General features: G+C 39.7%; 1 protein-coding gene and 1 long non-coding RNA gene across 5 annotated transcripts in view; both read left to right on the top strand.

The window, feature by feature from the left end:
* LOC146504604 (uncharacterized) overlaps positions 1-12,523 on the top strand; it is a 14,392-nt gene extending 1,869 nt beyond the window's left edge. The window contains exons 1-2 of the long non-coding RNA XR_014868707.1: positions 1-4,105; positions 4,599-12,523. The exon at positions 1-4,105 is cut by the window's left edge and continues 1,869 nt beyond it. This is a non-coding gene — a long non-coding RNA (uncharacterized LOC146504604). The remainder of the gene's footprint in view (positions 4,106-4,598) is intronic.
* Positions 1-15,506, top strand: part of bcas3 (BCAS3 microtubule associated cell migration factor) — a 367,208-nt gene that overhangs the window by 314,656 nt on the left and 37,046 nt on the right. For 3 of the 4 annotated variants that reach the window (XM_085130745.1, XM_085130747.1, XM_085130748.1), the window contains one exon: positions 14,379-14,555. The exons of the other annotated variant lie outside the window; for it this stretch is intronic. In XM_085130745.1, the coding sequence (XP_084986871.1) occupies positions 14,379-14,555 (177 nt within the window). The remainder of the gene's footprint in view (positions 1-14,378; positions 14,556-15,506) is intronic. 4 annotated transcript variants of the gene reach the window in all.

Below are 15,506 nucleotides of genomic sequence, written 5' to 3'. Positions count from 1 at the left end.
CGCACGCCAAAGCATGCATCACCACGCCTCTGTCCAGCCTGTCATCCAGAGCAGAAGCACGTCAACAGAAAACAAACTGCGGGCTCCCTCATCAAAGTTTGGTTTAGGCACCAGAAAACACTTGGTTGAGGTTAGAGAACCTTCATAATACAGTGGACCACTTGTCAGCTAGTCATATAACTTTGGAAACCCCCGTCCCCTGACATGTTGCTTTCAGAAACCAAAAGTCCAACAATCACCCCCACTTCAAGCGGCGATTGGCCCGCTGTGTGGAGGTGAGAAGGGAGCCAGGGTTTGAACTTCACTCTGCATTTTATTTCTGTTCTTTTTTATTGCCTATATGCAGTTGCCACACAAAAATAATGCACAGGAATAATGCATATATGCACATATATGCACATATATGCACATATATGCACATATATCCCCAACAATGAATATAGGATTACATTCCTACCTGAAAAAAACTTCTTGAAAAGAGAGCTCTGTCAGCAACAACTTTGACATTTGGTTCAAACAGAAATGTGAAAAGTTGTTTTTTCCATTTATGCTCATTTTTCTTCTTTATTTATTCTCTTCTGGGGTTCCCGTAGTGGATCACTAGTGTCCTCTTTTGTCACATCCACCCTGTCCATGTCCTCTCTGATCCATAAACTTAATCAGTGGTCTTCCTCTTTTTCCTCCTACCTGGCACCTTTGTCTTTAACATTCCTTTTCCAACTATATCCACGAGCCTTCATCTACACCTGTGGAAACCATCTAAGCCTTCCCTCTATAACCTTGTCTTCAAACCACATGACTTGACCTGTACCTGTTGCCTGAGCTGTGTTAGTCATTTCTGTTCTGGTCCATCCTGGTCACTCCCAACAAAAATCTTGACATATTCAACTCTGCCGTGTGGTCTTAATCAATTATAGATTATAGATTTCTTTTATTTCAGGATTCTTTAAATAGATGTTTTCTATAAGCTTTAGGACCAGAGGAATGGTTTACCTGAAGAGTTTCAGTCAGGAGCTCATCGCTGCGCTAGTGAATGTTACTAATCATCTTTTTATGGCCTCAGACAGTGGACTCCTGTTTGTGCTGATTCATCTAGACTTCAGTACCACTGATCACAACACTTTATTACAGACACTATAATACACCGTCTATATTAAAGGAAATGTGCACACTAACTTGAATCTTCCTCAAGCACAAAAGTTGAATCCCTAGAAAACTATGCATGAATGTTTGTGAATGTATGAAGCTAAATGACGCGTGTGGGATACTTCCAAAAGAAGTGAGTTAAATGCGCTGCCATTAACAAAGCTTTTCATCTAATATGCATTACTTAAGTAATAACAACATGCAAGTACAAGCTAGACGATTAGCTCATATTAGGGTAGAACATTTGCTACAAAGTGAAACATCAATTGAAAAAAATTAGAGCCTGGTCACAGTGGCACATCGTTCGGCCACGTCATCCAGTGAAAAGTCCACATTCGTGGTAGCTTACTTTGACTTTAACAGGAACACAATATCTCCGCTGTTTGCTGTGTAATCGACCTACCAAAGGTTACAGTTACTGTCACTGTAACAACATTCCAAAAGTGTAACATTGTGTCTAATAGTGTTCTAAACAGCTGTGCAACGTGCTGCTATCTGTTAGGCCTTTCAGACGTATATATCTTCTACTCAAATTGGCTTTCCTGGATCCTATTTCACTTTTTTTTTCTCACTGCAGCCCTAAACAGTTTGCTTGCACCAATCCAGCCCTTTGTGTTGTTTTAATACGGAGCTGTTTTCTGTCCGAGTGCCTACTAAATGCCACAGTTTTTCATTTCGGGCTTTTGAATAAATGACCACTGCCTCTTTTTCATTTCTTATGGGGACCTATTGTGGCATCATAGAACACTATGCTGTATTTCTACCCAGTTATGGAGGTTGGAGGAGGGGGTGGATTGTGTATGAGTAAGTCAGTTTTGTAAATAACACTAAGGGTATTTATTTGTGCTGCATTGCATCTCCAGTAAACAGTGGATAACACTAGTTTATATTTGGATTGGACGACTTCCCAGAAAAAATATTAGAATCAAGGCGAAAGAATGACGGCGAGGAAGGAAGTGAACAAATTCTGTGTGATTGATAAAGGCCTGTGACCCTTTCACACACAGTCTGTAACACACAAACGACTGGGCACGCACACTTATGGTCACATACACTTACACACACAGGCGGTGACACACACAAACCCTGTAATTGAATATCGTGCAGAAAGCAAACATTCTCCTGTAAACATATCATCTGTCACCTCTACAGCTTAATCCATATTCTTTATGCCAAATGGAGAAACACACCCGCACACACACAACCCTGCAGCCTGTCAAACAAACAAATGAGGCTGGAGCCCCTGTGAAAGTCATCACCATGACCATCCCAGCTTCATCATCACGTTAGCCTGCTCCATTACACAGCAACACGATCCAGCCTGAAATCAATTAGCTGGCCATGCTAGCACTGTGAAGTGTACACTCCCCAATCTTTGTTTTGGTTTGATGGAAAACAATGTCTAGCGCCCAGAAGGGAATTTTAGTTGTGTGGGCGCCACGTCTCTGACCAGATGAAAGATGCTTTGTACTGGCTCTGCGATGACGCTGAGTGAGGGAAAACGATGCCTTTGGTTGTTTGTTTATCTGCAGTGTCGTTTCAAGAACTGATAAAACATTTCTAATATTGTTTCTTTTTTGTTTTAAATCACAAAAATTATGTCAGTACGATAGAGCGTCGTTTCAATCGACCTAATACCTGCTCAGATTTGAATGATGTGCTATCATGCAGATCATTAGTTAATGAATTAGATAAGTAAAATGTCATTTAGACAAAAGAATATGAAAGAAAGTTTCAGCACACGATATGGGCACTGTACAACCAACCAGAGTAGCAATTAATTAGCTGTTAAAGCAGGGGTGGGAATTCCAGGCGCCGAGGGCCGGTGTCCTGCAGGTTTTAGATCTCCCCTTGGGTCAACACACCTGAATCACATGATTAGTTCGTTACCAGGCCTCTGGAGAACTGCAGGAGCTAATTTAGCCATTTAAATCAGCTGTGTTGGTTCAAGGACACATCTAAAGCCTGCAGGGACACCGGCCCTCGAGGCCTGCAGTTGCCCACCCCTGTGTTAAAGTGTCTTTATTGAAATCATAATGGTCTTTTGCCAGATTTGCAGACTTTTTATTTTAATAGACAAATTAAGCATGCCAATAGTTCCACAGCATAGAGCTCTCATTTATTCATCAGAATGAAATATTTTACAATAATCACCATTTGTTTTACTTATAACTCAGCATTAGTTAAGTTTGGCATGTTAATCGCTAACTTAATTTTGCTGATTTTTGAGAGAACGTAACGGTGCACACTTTTAATCCTTAATTGAATTCAATTCAGGTACTTTACACTATTAGAAAGAAAACCCCAGAGAAACCCCCAACAGTCACACAACTCCCTAGAAGTACGCAGCTGACAAGGAAAAACTCCCTTTAAACAGAAAGAAATCTGTGGTACAACAAATAATACTTCCTTTAGGCTGATTTATATTCACTATGTTGTTGTCAAATGAAGCTACTGCTTTCTTCTTTCAAGAATAAGAAAATGAACATTTTAATTAAACGAATGTATTGGAAACAAAACAAAACAAAAAACAAAAAACAAAATGAAGGTTTCAGAGCGAACTGATCAAAACTCTGGACTGAAGTCTGAGATGCTGTGGCATCACCTTAACCCTGTATTTACCAAGGACCTGTTGACCCGTCGATTTTACAAGCATTTTGTAATTTACCCTAACTCCATTACTATTTGTGCTAGAGACAAAATTCAGATGGTTTCAGAAGAAAGAGAAGTTGCGCTTTAAACCGATTTGGTGTATCATAGGCAAGGCACATCTGTCTGAACATGCACAGGTGCGCTTCACATTATCATAATCCTCATTTTGGGCTAGAAAGAAAATTCAAATGGTTCCTAAAAGATGAGAACTTTGTCTAATATTAACATTTTCTTAATGATATGAAACACAGAAGTTTGGTAAATATAAAAAAAAAATCAGGACAAATACTTTTTCACTACACTGTAAGTAATTCAATTCAATTCAATTCATTTTTATTTATATAGCGCCAAATCACAACAAAAGTCGCCTCGAGGCGCTTCATAGATACAGAGAAAAACCCAACAATCATATGACCCCCTATGAGCAGCACTTTGGCGACAGTGGGAAGGAAAAACTCCCTTTTAACAGGAAGAAACCTCCAGCAGAACCAGGCTCAGGGAGGGGCGGGGCCATCTGCTGTGATTGGTTGGGGTGAGAGAAGGAAGACAGGATAAAGACATGCTGTGGAAGAGAGACAGAGGTTAATAACAGATATGATTCAATACAGAGAGGTCTGTTAACACATAGTGAGTGAGAAAGGTGACTGGAAAGGAAAAACTCAATGCATCATGGGAATCCCCCGGCAGCCTACATCTATTGCAGCATAACTAAGGGAGGATTCAGGGTCACCTGGTCCAGCCCTAACTATATGCTTTAGCAAAAAGGAAAGTTTTAAGCCTAATCTTAAAAGTAGAGATAGTGTCTGTTTCATGTAGAAGCAGAAGTTTACCCGTACCCTTTCCATGAAGTGAAATGTTGTGTTTTTCATTTCCTTATTAAATTTTGCACCTCTTCAAGGAACTGGACATAAAATGAATAACAACACATGCCAAGGAAAAGCATGATTGATTGTGACACAGTTAGGACGACACTGACATCTTAGAATTGTAACTCGGCAGCATGGCGGTTGAATAATCACAGGAAGGAAACGACACTCGGAAAGACGTGTCACAGCAGCAGCGATACAATTCAGAATTCTTGCTCAAATCTTCCGAGGATGGAAGATTGAGCCTGCATCAAGACATTTTACTCAGGCAACCTTAATTTTACTACTCGTTTCACCTCCACACCATCTTTTCCTGCAACAATCGTCAGTGCAGCAGAACCTTTAAAAGACAAGCCATGGCTGCATGACGACTTCCTGCCCGATTTGGACACAAATCTCTTTACAACAGGTTGGCAAAAAAGAAAGCAGTGCTATTTTTACTCTATATGTGCCAAACAAGCATGTCAGTACAGTAAGTCCCCTAATCACAGTCAGCTGTTCTCTATCAGCACAATTATTTTCCTCTTCCTTGGCTCTTTAAATCTGCAGCAGGCGTGAGTCAGAAATATACTCCAAATTTTATCTGCGACATAAATCTGTTTCATGTCCCAGTTGAACGTTCGTGTTTCTGTTTGTGCGAGTTGCACATAAACATCTGACAACTGTTTGCCGCTGCTTCCTGTTTGTGGCCTCGTATTTGAACCCTGAGAAGATTTGTTTCGTACTTGTCATTGTCTCGTGCCACATGTTCTCAAAATCAGGGTTTTTTCCACCAATGCAAAGGCATGTTTTTGGAAGTTTCTAACTAGAATTCTGATTGGCTGTCTAAACAGTGTCTGTGATCTCTTGAACTGTAACTGCAACTATCGTCATAATCTGGTTTTGGATTTAAAAGTATCCGGAACCCTACGATAAATATGGCACTGCACGCTGTACAAACATTTCAGTCATTTGGGTCTCAGGCTGACATTCGACAGAAATCTGCAACAAACGTTATTATTACAACTTTTGATCAGTTGGAGGTCAGACTTGGGCTTCAAGGAAACCTCTGCTTGGTCGCATGTGAACATGGGAGGAGATGATGCCAAGAAAGACGCCATAGATTACAGTTAAAACCTCATCCTGAGCAAAGAAGTGGCGTCTAATTTGGAACACCTCAAATTAACTTAGTGGGTGGTAGTGTGTGCATGTGTGTGTGTGTGCGTGTGTGTGTGCATGTGTGTGTGTGTGCGTGTGTGTGTGCAAGAGAGAACGAGAGAGAGTGTGTGTGTGTGTGTGTGTGTCGGGTATTCAGTATTCAGTGGACTCAATTAACTACATACAGGTTAATGCATCCTCACGTCTGAATACTGTATGTTTTCGTATATACGTGTGTGTGTGTGTGTGTGTGTGTGTGTGGCAGTGAGTAAAGAGCCTCGAGGCAGACCGTGGTATTGATGGAGATTACTAACACTTAGCTGACACCACTGAGACTGCAAAGGGAGTAAAAGGGAGTAAATGATTTAGAAGCACTGGCCTTAATGTAATGAAAGAAAGACCCTGCCTGTCAAGAACACACGCACGCACTCCCATATACCTACCTATGGGTGGGTGCTAATCCTGTGAGCTTACATCTCCATTAACACTAACCCTGCACCACAAACCTACTCTGCCAGCTAGCTAGCACTTTGTGTCTCCCCGAGGATATCAGTGACCCTCTCTCAGTCTTTCTCTGATAGGCGCACAGACACGCAGCCTAAAGGGATGTCAGTATGTGTTCACAGCAGAGTCATCCAAGAATGTTTAATAAAAGTGGGTTTTGGCCAAGTTAGAGCCATAGAATGTAAATGATGCTGTATTTGGCTATAAATTAATGTTTTAATTTGCAGCAGCTCTGTTTCAAAAAATCCAATTACAACTCAGCTCAGCAATAAAAACACAATGCTTCCAAATGTTGATCGTATAAAGAAAAGAGTCTGTATCAAACTTGTTAAATGTTTTCTGATAATGGGAGTTGACTGGATGAATGGCTTTACCAGTTAATCCAAGGCATAGGGCACCTTTGTTAAACTTTTGCATTCAAGCTGTGTTTCAGTCAGTTTGTGTGCATAAAATGTCTTTTCAGTATCAAATCCAGGCTATTTCCAAAATTGTACTATGGAGTCAGTAAAAAATGAGAAAAATTGAGTAAAATGAATCAAATTTTGTTTGATTCGTTCCTTTTTTGTCACCAGTTTGTGCAGCAATTAAGAGAAAGTGAAGATAAAACCTCCCGATGAAATGTCCAAAATCCTACCTGCTGTTGTAAATGAAGTGACACTTCTGACCCAGGCTCACCACATATTGGCTGTCCTAAGACAAAAACAGGATTTGCCGCATAGCCGTGGTGTTGAATAACATTAGATTCTAGACATGTGCCTCATAAATATATAACTGAACGTGCATCCCACCAGAGCTGATTTATGATCTGTTTGTAGGTAACAGACTGCGTGTGTTTTCCCAGTGTCTGAATTCTCAGTACCACCGCTGAATCTCACACACACACTCACACTGTTACATATTATACAGCACCATAATAAAGGAATTAGTTCAACCAGCCCCCTTGCAGTAAAGCCTAATTGAATTAGCGCTAACGAGGCATTGGGCCCTTTACTGCACAGGTAACCCAGAAACAGTGGCATGAGCACTCAGGACATACATACATTTGTGTGTGTGTTTGCATGTCTGTGCGTGTACGTGTGACTGGAGTTCAACCGTGTGAGAAGCTTCATAACCTTTAAATGAAGACATGTTTTCAGTATTGTTTCTTCTTTAAAGGGCGACTTCATTTGTAAACTGGGTTCACAGTTAAAGATGTTTTTGGCCACCAGATTCGATTTACTGCAAAGTGCTTGCAAATAAGAATCATTACAACAAGACAATTAGGTTAAGATATAGATTACTATTCTCATTTCTTTACATAGCACCCCTAGTAGTAAAAACATTAGTAATAGATATGACCAGCTATAGGGCTGCTCTGCTCTGATTGGTTATTGTCATGCAGCCATAGCAGTTCTTTTACCCTGAGCCTTTTTTCCATACCTGCACAATTGAATCTGAAAACAATAGACAGTTTATTTATTTTATTTTATTTTTCTTTCCCTTTTTTACTTTAGTAAAACTGAAAACAGGATTCGTTTTGTTATGTGATTTCCATTTAGATCAGGAGTCTCAAACTTAAATGAGCTGTGGCCATCTCACCGGAGGCCCACTTTAGTTTGCAAGTAGTACAAAACAAACAAAAAAACACCCACAAATATTTACCAAAATGCCGTGTTTTGTTTGTTTGTTTTAGATTATTGTATAAGAAGACAAAACTGCAAATGCCTTTCATTAAACCACCAAATAAACACACTGGTCCTCTCCTTCTGTCCACACATGTGGCAGCACGTCTGTTATCATTGTGTTCATATTTAAATCAAACTGCAGACATTATTGTTCGTTTGTGACTCTGTCACTGAACTAACACAGCCGATCCCTCAGCGTGTTTGTGCTCTCTGCTCATATCGTCTTCATATTCAATCATTTTTGGCTTTTTAAAGAACTTATTTTAACATAACTCTGGACAACAAACAAAAAAGGGACAAACTGCATTATATTTCTTCACGTCAACGTATGGGCCGCAAGTAGGGGTGACGCGGGCTGCAAGTGGCCCCTGGGCCGCACGTTTGACACCCCTCATTTAGATAGGTAAAAAAAAAATCCACATAAAGGGGTAGATGTGAACCTTCCCCTACCCTAAACTGATAACTGGAGACTTGGTGGACATTAAAAGCTAAAAATTAATTTGTTTTTGTTTTGCTGCTTCTAATCTCAGCAAACAGCCTCAGTTTGACTGTCTGCAGTAATATTTTAAAGCACTCATTCTGGCGTGTCTCTTTGAGAGGTGACTGTGATGTGCACGCATGCTGTTGCAGCGTGATTAAATCTTTAAGTAAAGTAGCACTGACTGGAGGGATAAGTAGGGCCAGTATGTGAGGGCTAACAGCTGGGTGGAGAGTGGCTTTTAATCCTGCTGGGTTTAACATCACGAGTGAACAACAACAATCTTCCTCCAGCCACTGAATCATCTTTTCATTTCCAAAGATTTACAGGCAGAAATTAAAAAACGGAGGTCAGAGGTCAATAAAAACATGCTGATGCTTGTGCTGCTTATAAAAACACAGTGAAAAGATAAAGTTTTATTAATTAAAGTTGCATTTAAAATAAAGACGGTATGCACAGTATTACTTCATTAAAACAACAAAGTCAGAACTCTGCCAGTGTTTGCACAGATCTTTAAAAAACCACCAGCAGGATGAAAGTGCGCAAAAGTATAGACAGTAAATTAGTCAATAATTCTCATTTAGGGGTGAAAGTTGAGAAATTCTTCATTGTCAACGAGAAACATGAGAGCTAGTTAGGTAACGTGAGCTAATGTTGAGCCATTGCTTGGTTTCTTTAGTGTCAGTGACCTCAGTGATCTAGAGCAGTCGTGATAAACACACACTTTATGGAATGATTTAATCATAACGTGAGTTCAGATCACCTAATGTGGACAGCCGAGGCTGAAAACTAAAGGAGAGAATAATTATAATATAAGTGGTTTAAGATTTTCTTTTTAAAAAAATGATCAGTTGCATTCACATGTGTGCATTTAAAACGTTTTTGAGTACAGTGATGTGGTCAGTGTGATTATCCACAGTGCGTTTTGTGGAAACAATGCATTCTGAGGTTCACGTGAGGCAAACGTGAGGCTTTAACACGTGCATTTAGTGAAGGGGGTCATTTTCAAAGTTACAGTCTTTTTAGCAGAAAATACAGTCTACTTTTAGTTGACAGGGAAACAGGAAATGTTGCACTGAAATAACTGTATATTATGACGGAACAAATTTGTCTTAGCAGTAAAGCCTCATATTAGCTATAATTGAACGTTACATTTTTACACAAAGAGAGGATGAGGGAACTTTATCATTCGTAAGAAGCAGACGCAAATAGTTTTCTCCCAAAAAAGAAAAACAGCTCTGCTGATACTGTTGAAGAGATTTCTACCTTCTGAGCTTCTCTGCCATCGATCATTGGTCGTTTCAGCCTAAAGCTATTGGCCTTCAAATACCGATATTGGTCAAAGCCTGCCCTGATAAACCTAAAGCTCTTGCTAACCTTCTGCTCTTATCACCGGTCAAAACCTTTGATCTGCCTGCCTCACTTGCTATCAGGAAGCAGACGGCTGTGCGCTCCTGTATTGCTCCCTTCCTGATTTCTTCGTTTTTTGCGTGTTTGTCACACTTCATATAAAAAATCAAATACAACATTTTTTGGTAATCTGAAAACATGTAAGTGTGACAAATTTGCAAAAACCTAAAGTACACTGCATGTTTGTTGTGTGTGTCTGTGTGCATGTGTGGTTGAGTGTGCATGTGCATCCTGAGGCCTGGCAGATCTCAGCTCCGCTGTAGGCCAGTGACAGGTGCTAATGCTGAGGCGAGAGGTTACACGAGCTTCCGTTCTCCCTGCTCTGATAACACGGAGCAAAAGCATACAATCAGACCCACACACACACACGCGGCGGCTTAGCTTCCTGATAACTTCACTTCAGAAGCTTGTGTGTTTATGCGCGTTGCACCGATGGATCGTTTCGCTCAGATTCTCCTGAAGCTCCCCCGAGCCTCGCTTTAAAACCTTTGTAAAAGTCTGTGTTTTGCAATAGAGGTGAGATGTTATTATGCTTTGCACATTGCTGGATTTGATGCTTGTGAGTGTGTCTTTGTAAAGGCCGAATTGAATTTTGTAGTTGTAAAGAGCTTAGTGTTGCAGAGCAAAGTGTGCCTCATTGCTTATAAAGATACAACTCACTAAAATCACCAGCTGACCGTGGGATTGCCAAACGGTTACGCTTTCATTAGATCTTTTTTTCCCAAGATGTTCACACACGTCTGATGGCTTTATGGGGTCAATGGTGATAGCGTGATATGAATTTTAGTCTTTGGTTGCACTTCTTTCAATTTAGTGTAACAAATTGTAGCATTAGCAGGTAAACAAATTGATTGAATTTATTTACCCTCTCCAGAAGCTGCTTGTGTTAACGTATCGCTCTTATCTAGTAGCCTCGTTTTCATATTTACCAGTGATCGTCTATCTATATCCATCTGTTTCTTCTGTACTTGAAGCCTGGACACACAGATCGGATGTTAATCTTTCCAGGAAAACAAAGATCTCTTCTGTCCTGGTCTTCACTTTTTCCTTTGATCTCATCCTGTCTGTGTCTCACTGGGGTTTTCCTGATACCCACAAGACCACTGAGAAACCTCCCTGTATGTGTCCGTGTCCACTCGTCTAAATCAGCGTGTGTAGAAGAAGTGTGAAGCAGCATTCATCTTTTTAGATTTGTTCAGCAAATTTATTACCCCAAAGGATTTCTTTGTGTTAACTTTGAACACACAAAGGTCAGTGGTATTTCAAGTCATGAAGCCTTTAGTGTCATGAGTTCTCTAAATTTCACGCAGATTTCTCCAAGGAGCTCATTAAAGTTTCACTTAATTTACTGAACTTATTTTATTAATCCTCTGAGGCGATGTAATGATCTAGTGCTGAACTAGAAGAAGGGATGTGAATTTACAGCATGATTGTATAAAGTTCCCTGTGTTGCTTGTGTGGGGTGTTTTGATTTTTTTTAACTCGGTAACATTTTAGATGTTTTTTTGTCAAAAACAAAAAGATGTGCAATGACTCCTTTAAAAAATGAGATACCAATATTTATTTATACTGTAACAGTTGTTGGAATCAGGGATTGTGTAAAATGGCAGGATCTGTGTCAGCACTGATCATATGGTGTGTGTGTGTGTGTGTGTGTGTGTGTGTGTGTGTGTGTGTGTTAACATTTCAAAATTTGGACAGACTTTGGGTGGATGAACTGTTTTGCACTAAAGTTTGTAGAAGCTGTGATGAAGCTTGACAAAGCGATTTGTTGGAGTCTCCACATGGCCTTAACAGAAGCTCAGACCAAAAGTCTAACCTGCCACCACCAACCTATTTCTTATGTATGTGACTGATTCAAAGTTCAAAGTTCACTTTCTACCTGTTAAAATAAATATCAATCTCGTTCAGTTTTTTAGGTAATTTTGGTCCTCTGTAGCTCGAAAGGACAGTTGAAAAACTGCAAAACTGAATCGATCTTCATGTCTTTTAAATCCTGTTTGAGGGGCAGTACAGCTGGAGTTCATGTTGTCATTTATAGCCATCTCTAGTCATTTCTGTAGTGCTCTTTGTGGGGTAGTCTTAAATTATTTTCCCACCTCATTGTGGCTTCACAAAATCCTTAGTTAAGCTTTAAAAAAAAACCAAATACAGTTATTATAGGGATTTATCCATAGAGAACATTTTCTGTTCTGAGGTGCGAACATGCTTTTTGATTCTGTAAATCTCTATGAGATTGCCTCACTTTTGGAGGGAGCCCCAAGTGGCCATTAGAGGAACTGCAGTGACACTTTTACGGTCGCTTGATTTTTCATCCCTTGAAGTTGCTGCGTTTCTGGTCTTTATGCTGAGAATCCAAGTTCATCCTCCAGATGCACTTTTTGTTTAATCCCTGACAGTGTTGGTCAAGTTACTTGAAAAAAGTAATCAGTAACTAATTACTGATTACTTAATTAATTAATTACTAGTTACTGATTATCCGCGAGTAACTAATTACTGATTATTCCCCAAAAAAGTAATCCCGTTACTTTACTGATTACTTATTTTCAAAAGTAATTAATTACTTAGTTACTTAGTTACTTTTTAAAAACACGATTTACAACCTGAATAGGTGATAAAGCGATAGATCTTTCAGCCCAATTCTACTTTTTCTGCATAATCCATCATACAAAATGTAATCAAATGGAAAAGTCTCTTTTTAAAACTTGTTTTATTAGTTTGAATCTTTTAACTTTATGCATCAAGCAAAAATTTAATTATCTGCAACATTCTCTGACTGGAAGAAATTTGTTTAATATTTAAACCTATTTTCTGCACATTCCAGCACATAAAATATCATTTTTTTGTGTTTACACTCAGTCTTTAAAATAGATGCAAGTAAAACACAGCAGAAAATAAATAAAGTCAAAGACTAGCGGTCCTGTTGCTCTATTTTCACCTGTAAAGCAGGCGGAAGTTTACCCGCAGCGGTCAGTTGAAGAATCCGCGAGTTTTTCTGTGAGTTTCCCATTACGTCGTAGCTACTCGGTGCTTGTTTAGGGTTTTTTTCGCTGTAAAAAGAAGTTTTCTTCCCACGCACAACGGACACTAATGTTTTGGTCACTTTTTATGGAATCAAACTCAAAGTAAGGTCAGTACTTCCACGCTTTAAACGCTGCACGCTCATACTCTCTCTGCACTCGATATATGATCCATTGTTGATCTGCACACAGCTGTTGTCACGAACGTCGCACTCGCTTACGTCACTGTCATGAGACATTCTCGCAAAACAATCACGGTTTTAGTAACGCAGTAACGCAGCGTTCCTACGGGAAAGTAACAGTAATCTAATTACCGTTTTTGCAATAGTAATCCCTTACTTTACTCGTTACTTGAAAAAAGTAATCAGATTACGCGTTACTGCCCATCTCTGATCCCTGAATGTTTCACTACTCGAATGTTCATTTCACCACTCGCACACGATTTTGAACCAGCAAACAGTCACAATGATAACATGAAGCTAGTTCGACTCAGTGATTTTTTCGCACTCCTGTCTGTAACATATTTCTGGGCATCAAGAACGAGAGAGATGCGGATATGCAGCACTGATGATGATGATAAGCTGACTTTGAAGCCACGAGGTCATGTGTTTGTTTTGTTTGTTAGCGTGATGAGTCGCCGGAGCAGCTTCCCAACACCACTGCTAAATCTTCCCTTATCACCTCTGCTTGCAGGCATAATGACCTAGTCAAATGAACACACTAATAGAATAAAACAGTTGTTTGACTGCCTGCATGCCTGCTTGCTTGGCTGCCTGCATTGTCACACACACAAACACACACACACACACACAGAGCAAGTTGCAGACTCTCTGGCTCCAAACTGCAAGATCTCTCTGATTGCAGAAAATACAACAGACAGAAAGGAGAAAGATTAAGATGCAGCATCGGCCTGTGTGGATTTGGTTTGACAGGCATGAAGATTGTGTTGTACTTATAAGTTCCTGTGTGTGTGACTCAAAAGCAGCTGATCTACAGGGTTAACACAGATTCATTTACGTTGGCTGTAGGACGGATACGTGAGTGATATATGTGAAAATGGCAACATGTTTTAATATTTTCATTTGCAGTAGAGCTGCAGTATTTTCACGATTATATTTTGTTTTTAAAATGTAAATATTAAAGGAGAAAAGATAATATAATACACAGATTTGACACAACGAAGCATTCGTGCATAATTATACTGACAGAACAAAGGTGGACTGTGCTTTAAATTGGCTCGTATGTTTCCCTAATCCCAAATATTGTGCATCTGCTGATGCAAGTCTGATTCAATGTTTCTTTTTATGACATCTTATTACATTACAGAAATAAATACAGCTTTAAAATGTCACGATGGGGTCGGATCCCCATTGTGCTTATCAGCTCAGGACATCTCCAAATTACATTACACAACATGCACAGCTGTTATTGTTCTATCTTCTAATCTATTTGGTAATCAAGCGAATCTTAACTCCGCGTTTTTCTGCGTGTTTGTTTGCAGGGCCATTTGATGGACGTGGCGTAACCCTGCTGGAGGTATGCGGGAGCTGGCCAGAGAGCTTTGGCGTGCCGCGGCACAATGTTGGCTCAGCAGATGCGAGCGACGAAGGCCTGCGAGAGAGACTGGCTGACGCCATGTCCGAGTCCCCCTCTAGGGATATCGTAGGCTCTGCCACAGGTAAGCGAAGGATGAACAACACACAAAAACACACAGCTGTACACACAGGATGGTGTTTCAGCATTAATTTGTTTTCTGTTTAATTGTCACCTTAGGTTAAATGTTGGCACAAGAACAATGTGTTACTGCTGTCCATTTAAAATAAACGGGAATTATTTATATTTATAAAAGCAGGATTATGACATTTAGTGTGCCTACCAGTCAGAACAGCTGAGGAAGTGATGCTTAACCCTTTAAAGCCGGTCAGAGCGGGCACGCTCTGTTCTGCGTAACTATTTTTAAATCCCGGTAGCTCTGCAACCACGTAAGCTAGCGTAATAATTTTTTTTGCATATGAAACCGGAGGAGTTGTACTTACATCTTATGCCATCAGCTTGTCATCGGTCACAGTTTCCTTCCACATATAGTTTTGCAAAAACTGCATAAAAAGCGCTTGCAGCAACAAAAACATAATATTCCAGAAACAGCTTTGCTGATCCGATCAGCTGTTCGTAACACTTCCTAAGTTGGAATAGATGTCAGCGCGAACTTTTGCATGTCCGCCATTACCTGCCCGAAACCGGAGCCTATACTGGTGTTTTTAAAAGTTATGTTTGACTTTATGACTTTTTGTGTGGTTTCTGGGATGCTTAGGACTCATATTGCTCTGCTGGAAATAGTTTATTTTGATGCATATGCTGCTTTTTTGCAAATTTGCATTATAATATTTATTTTCGTTTTTCCTGCAGTATATAAAAATTGGTGTATTTCAAAAATAAAACTATGAAGACACTCAAAATGGGAAATGGGAAACTATTTTGTGCAACTTTTTTGTATTTACAGTTTTGAGGGATAAGCCTCTTAAATTTCTCTAACTAGAAATATATGTTAAAAAAACAAAAACGATTTTCAATTTTTTTGTAGTTTATTGCACTTTTTTGCAATTTATGTAATTACTATGCACTTAATGCA

Source organism: Neolamprologus multifasciatus, chromosome 14 (genome assembly GCF_963576455.1).
Source record: "Neolamprologus multifasciatus chromosome 14, fNeoMul1.2, whole genome shotgun sequence".
Lineage (NCBI taxonomy): Eukaryota > Metazoa > Chordata > Actinopteri > Cichliformes > Cichlidae > Neolamprologus > Neolamprologus multifasciatus.
The sequence above is the reverse complement of the archived record's forward strand: the minus strand, read 5'-3'. Positions and strand labels throughout refer to the sequence as shown.